Source organism: Trichechus manatus, unplaced genomic scaffold (assembly GCF_000243295.1).
Source record: "Trichechus manatus latirostris isolate Lorelei unplaced genomic scaffold, TriManLat1.0 scaffold00027, whole genome shotgun sequence".
Taxonomy (NCBI): Eukaryota; Metazoa; Chordata; class Mammalia; order Sirenia; family Trichechidae; genus Trichechus; species Trichechus manatus.
In genome coordinates, this window is record NW_004443963.1 from 17,010,233 (window position 1) to 17,017,541 (window position 7,309).

At 45.4% G+C, this 7,309-nt stretch overlaps 1 protein-coding gene across 1 annotated transcript; it reads left to right on the forward strand.

The window, feature by feature from the left end:
• The first annotated feature begins 761 nt into the window (after positions 1-761).
• On the forward strand, positions 762-7,031 carry CBY1 (chibby 1, beta catenin antagonist). Its single transcript, XM_004373862.2, has 4 exons — positions 762-876; positions 4,688-4,793; positions 4,878-4,996; positions 6,214-7,031. The coding sequence occupies exons 1-4, from the start codon at positions 799-801 to the stop codon at positions 6,292-6,294; spliced, it is 384 nt and encodes a 127-aa protein (XP_004373919.1). The 5' UTR covers positions 762-798; the 3' UTR covers positions 6,295-7,031.
• The last annotated feature ends 278 nt before the right edge of the window (positions 7,032-7,309 follow it).

Consider the following 7,309-nt stretch of genomic DNA (forward strand, 5'->3'; position numbering starts at 1 on the left):
AAACTAGGTAATGTCAGTAAATCTACTTAACTGGACCTTCACGAATTGCAGTAGGTTGCAATATGCTAAAAGCAGATGTGTAGGTGAGGGTGACATTGTCAGCTCTGCCACATTGTGAACCTCCCCCTTGCTGTGGACACCTCACCATACAGGACAGGCGGCCTTCTGACATATGACCTAGTGAGGGGTATGTTACCAGTCTGGAGTGAAATATCAGTAAAGCTTCATTTCTTTAAAATGGAATATATGCAGGGGCTATTGCTCCAGGTGTAATTCTTACAGTGTGCAGGATTAGGAGAGATTGCATTGACAGCTCTAGACTACAAATCTGGCGATGCCAACTGTGACAAAATTTAAGACAGGCAGGATAGGCACTGGACAATAGTGGTTAACAAACTGTAGAGCCAGACAGACCTGGGTTCCCACTTATGACCTCAGTCTTTCTAAACCTCATCTGTCAAATGGGCGTAATAACGGGCGCTAATGACAGGGTTGTGTGAGAATTAGATGAGATATTGCAAGTCCTGTCAAATGGGGATAATAATAAGCACTAATCACAGGGTTGTGTGAAAATTAAATGAGCTATAGCATGTAAAGTTCTTAGCATACCACCTGGTACACAATGAGCATTCAACACACGTGAGATATTGTCAGGATTGGTAATAGTTTGCACTCAGACAAAGCCATGATTTGAGGAAAATGGCATAAGGTCACTGATCCATCCTTTTTTCCATCCCTGATTTTTTTTGACCCTAGGAGAAGGGAGCAGTGATTGACCTTTCCTTCATCTGGCCAAAGATGCCTCTCTTTGGGAATACATTCAGTCCGAAGAAGACGCCTCCTCGGAAGTCAGCTTCTCTCTCCAACCTTCACTCTGTGAGTATCGGGACAATAGCACAGCACGCAGCACGCCTGCAGCGTCAGGCCTGGTCTCTGGTGGAAAGTGTAGTCCTCAAGGCATCCTTTTAACTAATCTCATTGCTATTGCTAAAAACATACTTCTGAACTCCTATTTGGGTATTATTGTCAGAACCTATTGTTCAAGAACCAAATAAGACAGTCAATTTCACTACGGTTTTTGGCCCCAAACAATGTTATCCAATTTGACTTCTACTTTATTCCCAAAGCTTGGCCGGGAATTAATTTTAGTCACTTCCAGGAATCAAATTTATTCTCAAAGGATGATAATTTGACACCACTAAGGGCATTCCAAAGGATATTCCACATCTTCAAAGGCAGTTGCAAAAGATGTTCCAGCAGTGTTTGGAGCAAGGGCAATAGCATTGGGATAAATGATAGCCTTCCAAAGCAACCTACTGTCTATGTGAATGTATAATCTCTATGAATTTTAAAAATTATAAGTTTAAAGTTAGACCACATCCAAATCAATTTCCATTCCCAGTTGTGAGATGGCCTCCCTCCACCCCCGCCCCTTGCTGCACACACACACACAGACACGCACACACACACAGACCCCATGTATGCAATCATACTTTCCTTTTCTGCTGAAGTCTTTGGAGCAGCTGTGACCAGGTACTGGGTACTTCGTCTTCACTGTAATCCTATCTGCCCATCTGGCTCTCACATACCCAGGCTGTCAGTCTGAGCCCAGAAGTCATGTAGCCTGGTTTCCCTGATGTTTTCTGGTAGAGTTAGTCCTTCACAGAAGGTGAACGGGGTGGAGCAGCAGGGCTGTGAGGGCTGAGCATTCACCCAGGCCTTTGGGTCTTTGAGCCCCTAGTCTCTGGTCCCTACTCAAAATCATGGTGGGGGAAGCCCCGCTGTGGCCATGTCGGGCATCCAGTGAAGCAGGCCAGGCAGAGAGGCCCAGGCTCTCAATTTCAGGTCCCCACAGGCCCTGAGGCTCCTTTTCCTCCCTGACGAGCATCAGAGGAGCAGATGTGTCTGATGGTCCTTCTGGGACATCCCATGTCCTAACCGCAGAGTGTAAGAGCAGCAGCATGAAATCAGCCCTCCTCCTGGAGTGTTTTACACGTCCCCAGAGGTAGCTGTGTACCATGGTAGGGAAGAAACCTCCACAGTGCTTTGTATGATAACCAGTGGTTTTATTAGCTCCCCATTACTACAGGGCAAGGTCCTTGATCTTAGTCATCTACTGCTGCTATAACAGAAATATCACAAGTGGATGGTTTTAACAAAGACAAATTTATTCTTTCACAGTCTAGGAGGAGACTAGAAGTCCTAATTTAGGGTGTTAGCTCCAGGGGAAGGCTTTCTCTCTCTGTTGGCTCTGGGGGAAGGTCCTTGTCATCAATCTTCCCTTGGTCTAGGAGCTTTTCAGCACAGGGACCCCAGGTCCAAAGGACACGCACTCCTGGCTCTTCTTGCTTGGTGATATGAGATCCCCCGGTCTCTCTGTTTGCTTTTCTCTTTTATATCTCAACAGAGATTGACTCAAGATACAACCTAATCTTGTAGATTGAGTCCTGCCTCATTAATATAACTGCCTCTAATCCTGCTTCATTAACATCATAGAGGTAGGATTTATAACACATAGGAAAATCACATCAGATGACAAAATGGTGGACAACCACACAATACTGGGAATCATGTCCTAGCCAAGTTAACACACATTTTTGGAGGACACAATTCTGTCCATAACAATGTGGTCCTAAGGCCTCTCACAGGCTCTTCATAGCTCTCCTTCTTGCCCTCGCCCTCTACACCTTATGCTTTAGCCACACAAGCATCATGCTCTCCCACCTTTGTGCATGCTAGACCCTCTTCATTAATTCAGAAGGTATTAATTGATAACTTGCTGTGTGCTAAGCACTCTTTTTTTTTTTTTTTAAATGAAGAGAAGTCTATTTCCTCACAGTCAAAGTAGGCTAAAAGTCCAATTTCAGGGTGTCAGCTCCAGGGGAAGGCTTTTCTTCTCTGTCAGCCTTCTCTTCGGTGTTCCCCCGGACTAGGAGCTTCTCGGCGCAGGGACCCCTGTCCAAAGGACATGCTCTGCTCCTGGCACTGCTTTCTTGACGGTATGAGGTCCCCGCCAAGCACTCTTATAAGCACTGGATATAAAGAAGTGGACTAAGGAGAGGAGAGGAAAAAAAAATCCCTGCATTCATGATGCATATATGTTACTGGAGGGAGACAGAAAATTTATATATTCAAATATGTATATATATTAAATAGTAACTTTATATCCAATGGTAGTAAGTGCTATGGAGAAAAGCAAAGCATGGGCTGGGGTAGGGCATGACAGGGGAAGGGTGTTCTCATTTTAAATAGGATGGTTGCAGAAGGCCTTACATCCCTCACATACCTGAGGGACTCCCCCTGTTGAGATGCCCAGGGCTCACCTGAAGGAGTGAAAGCTCCTTGCAGGCAGAGGTGGTTGTAGCCAGCTCTGTATCTCCAGTACCTAGTCCTGATTCAGGTGGTGGCCAGTGAGTTGTGTAAATGAATATATAAATTGTATTGTCACACATTAGAAAACAACAGCCACTACTAGCTGGGCTTCAGAATTCTATGCCCTTTCCACTTCATGTTGTTGTTGTTAGGTGCTGTTGTGGGTTCTGAGTCTTAGCGACCCTATGTACAACAGAACAAAACACTGCCTGGTCCTGTGCCATCCTCACAATTGTTGTTATGCTGGAGCCCATTGTTGCAGTTATTGTATCAGTCCATCTCGTTGAGAGTCTTCCTCTTTTTTGCTGACCCTCTACTTTACGAAGCATGGTGTCCTTCTCCAGGGACTGATCCCTCCTGATAACATGTCCAAATTACATGAGACAAAGTCTTGCAATCTTTGCTTCTAAGGAGCATTCTGGCTGTACTTCTTCCAAGACAGATTTGTTCATTCTTCTAGCAGTCCATGGTATATTCAATATTCTTCGCCAACACCACAGTTTAAAGGTGTCAGTTATTCCTTATTCATTGTCCAGCTTTCACATGCATATAAAGCAATTGAAAATACCATGGCTTGGGTCAGGCACACCTTAGTCTTCAAAGTGACATCTTTGCTTTTTAACACTTTAAAGAGGTCTTTTGCAGCAGATTTGCCCAATGTAATACGTTGTTTGATTTCTTGACTACTACTTCCATGGGCATTGATTGTGGATCCAAGTAAAATGAAATCCTTGACAACTTCAGTCTTTTCTCTGTTTATCATGATGTTACTTATTGGTCCAGTTGTGAGGATTTTTTTTGTGTTGAGGTGCAATCCGTACTGAAGGCTGTAGTTTTTGATCTTCTTCAGTAAGTGCTTCAAGTCCTCTTCACTTTCAGCAAGCAAGGTTGTGTCATCTGTGTATTGCAGGATGTTAATTAGTCTTCATCCAATCCTGATGCTGCATTCTTCTTCTTAGAATCCAGCTTCTCAGATTATTTGCTCAGCACATAGGTTGAGTCGTATTAAGCAAGTGATAATTTATGGGCCTATTACTCTCAAAAAGGATTTTTCACTTCTTAAAATTTATATTAGGATGCCTTAAACTGTCCAGTAGATATAAAATAATTCACTCTACAAATGTTTATGTATAGTTTTTTAGAAAAATATATGTTGTATAAAGTGGTACGTTTCTTCTCTTACATAGTTTATAAGTTTTTGTTGTGCATTATCTGATTTCCTGAGTTGTTGGGATCAGACAGTTAGTAGAAAAGGAGTTGGGGACAGAGCCTGTGTTCTGGGCCTCGGAAGCTGTTACGTGGTGTCTCCCCACAGCTGGACCGGTCCACCCGGGAGGTTGAGCTGGGCCTTGACTACGGAACGCCCACCATGAACTTGGCAGGGCAAAGCCTCAAGTTTGAGAATGGCCAGTGGATAGCAGGTGGGCTCCATTTCCTGCCTTTTTGTCAAACCAGATTGTGGAATGAGATCCCCTTTGTAACTCTCAGTTCTTGCCTTCCTGCAGATACCGGGATTAGTGCAGGTGTGGACCGGAGGGAGGCTCAGCGCCTTCGCAGGCGGAACCAGCAGTTGGAGGAAGAGAACAATCTCTTGCGGCTGAAAGTGGACATCCTGCTAGACATGGTGAGGAAGGGGGTAGGAAAGGACGCCTGGGCTTTCCTTCTAGGGAAAGCCCAGCTTGAGTCATTTCATTCAACTGGTATCTCTTGAGTGCCCGTTTGCCCAGGCACTGTACTCTGAGTCCAACGATACAAAAACAGGTAAGACTCAGTCTCTGTCCTCAAGGGCTCACAGTCTAGCAGGAGAGGTAGACAGTAAGCATAATTCCAGTGCCTGTAGTAAGGGCAATAGTTACACTCTGTACAGGGTCTGGTGTGAGCCCATGAGAGAGAGAAGTTAATTCTGACAAGTCAAAGGCTTCACAGAGGAAGGGATATTTGAGCAGAATTTTGAAGGATAAAGGCACGAATGGAGGCTGGGAGGAGGGAATTCCAAGGAGAGGGCACAGTCTGCTCAAGACCTGGAGGTTTCCCATACCGTATGGACATGAGTTCATACCTGGCATAGACCTGCAGAAGGGCACTCTCTGGATTCATCGTGGTTTCTTGAAGCTTTTGAAAACCCAGCAACCTTTTGGGCCAAGAGGTGCGTGCTAAGGTTGATTGACAGCGTACATTGCCATGGTTAGGGGCATTTATTCTGGAACTTAAACTGCCTGCGTGCTTAGCCCAGCTCCTCTACTGACTGACTATGTGTTTTTAGGCAAGGTACTGCACAGCTCTGTGACTTAGTTTCTTCAGCAATAAAAAGGGCATAATAGTAACTACTTTGTAGGAGTGTTACGTGGGGATTCAGTGAGTTAATAACTCTTATTTCCCAGTAAGCTGATTTCTATTTTACATCTTCCCCTCCTTCTCTTTAATATCTTCCACCTTCTACTCCAAAGTCCACTGAAAGATCCCGACGAGAAAGTGGCATTCTTTTTCAAGCATTTTGTTTTCCTAATCACATAATGGTGATTATGCGAGCTGCAGCCCGGAACAGCTTAGCCTGCAGTCCTTTCGTTCTAGACTCACTAACATCTGTCTTTTTAATCCTCTGAGGCCTCCTTAATGTAGTGCCATGCAGTAGTAGGTGATGAAAAATGTCGAGGTATGGACTGTGAATGTTCTTCAAGTAGTGTGGCCCTGGGTTGTCAAGTGGTTACAGTCTGCCCAGTTGCAAAGGGGCTTCTCCATCATGGAGGCTGCCAGTGCTAGAAAAATGCCAGAAGGCCTTGCAAACCCAAAACACAGCTCAGAAATGTCCTTTTTCATAATGGCCTGCTGCTTTACTTTCAGCTCTCTGAAACCACTGCTGAATCCCACCTGATGGAGAAGGAGCTGGATGAACTGAGGAGTGTCAGCCGGAGGAGGAAATGAAGACCCCAAAGAGATTTGTTAGGCAAGCGGGGAGAAACCCACTGATCTGGGGAGTAGGATGTGGCTGAGGGTTTTTTGTTTTTGTTTTTGTTTTTTTTTTTAAGCCCAGCTAGTCGAGTAGGTCCTGGGAGAGAGTATCTGATAATAGGACCAGAAGGCACTGGCGCCCTTGAGTTGGCAGTGGGAAGGTGTAATGGAGGAAACCAAGATTCTAGGCCAGGCGATAACTAGAAACATGTTCTTAGTGCACTGTGTAGGGATGCCAATCTGTAAACCAGACATCAGGGATGTCAGGGGTGATGTTAAGCCTTTGGGTGCTCTCCAGACTCACCTTCAATGGACAGACCCCAATGGCAGAAGCAGCTGGAGTTCATCATATCACCCCTTATGTTGGTGTTTGGGGTATAGCAGGAGGTCTCGTACGGGCGGTGCTCCCGGTTCTCTGCCCTGCAGGCCACTCTCTCCCAGCTTTAAAAAATACTCGTCCCTCAAACCCACAACCTCCTCTGCTTCTGGCATCTCAGCAAGCACCAGCGTTCATGGCAACTATATTTTTTTGTGCTACTTTCTTGTTTACACTACTTCTTTTTTTATTAAATGATGTTAAATGAATCTCTCTGTCACCAAAGTGAGTGAAAAAAGAAGTTTCAGTTCTTGAAGAAGCAAATGGAGCCTGGAGTCCAAGCTCCCACTGCTCCATGTGAAGACAGACTTGCATGGTTGTAGGGAAATGTTGCCTTTGTAGAATAATGTTTCAGCATCCTGGGCCATAGCAAGGGCTGACCTGGAACAGAAATAGGCACTCTCTACCAGACTCCCTTGCCCTCCTCCTTCAGGGAGCTGGGACTGACCCAGACCAGGTGGTGACCAAGTGGCTGGAGTGGGGCTGGATTCCTAGATTGGGAATTCGTGCCTGAGTCAGTGTGAGCTGAACTTTCTTGGCTGGAGAAGAGGGTCGGCCAAAGTCAGTAAGAGGGGATCCAGCTCCCAAAGTCAAGGGGGTGGGCACTAAGGG

Excerpts from the sequence above, each read along its gene's own strand:
- CBY1 (XM_004373862.2), top strand. The coding sequence starts at position 799 with ATGCCTCTCTTTGGGAATACATTCAGTCCGAAGAAGACGCCTCCTCGG. Across the intron at positions 877-4,687 it reads CTCTCTCCAACCTTCACTCT|CTGGACCGGTCCACCCGGGA; the intron begins GTGAGTATCGGG and ends GTCTCCCCACAG. Across the intron at positions 4,794-4,877 it reads GAATGGCCAGTGGATAGCAG|ATACCGGGATTAGTGCAGGT; the intron begins GTGGGCTCCATT and ends GCCTTCCTGCAG.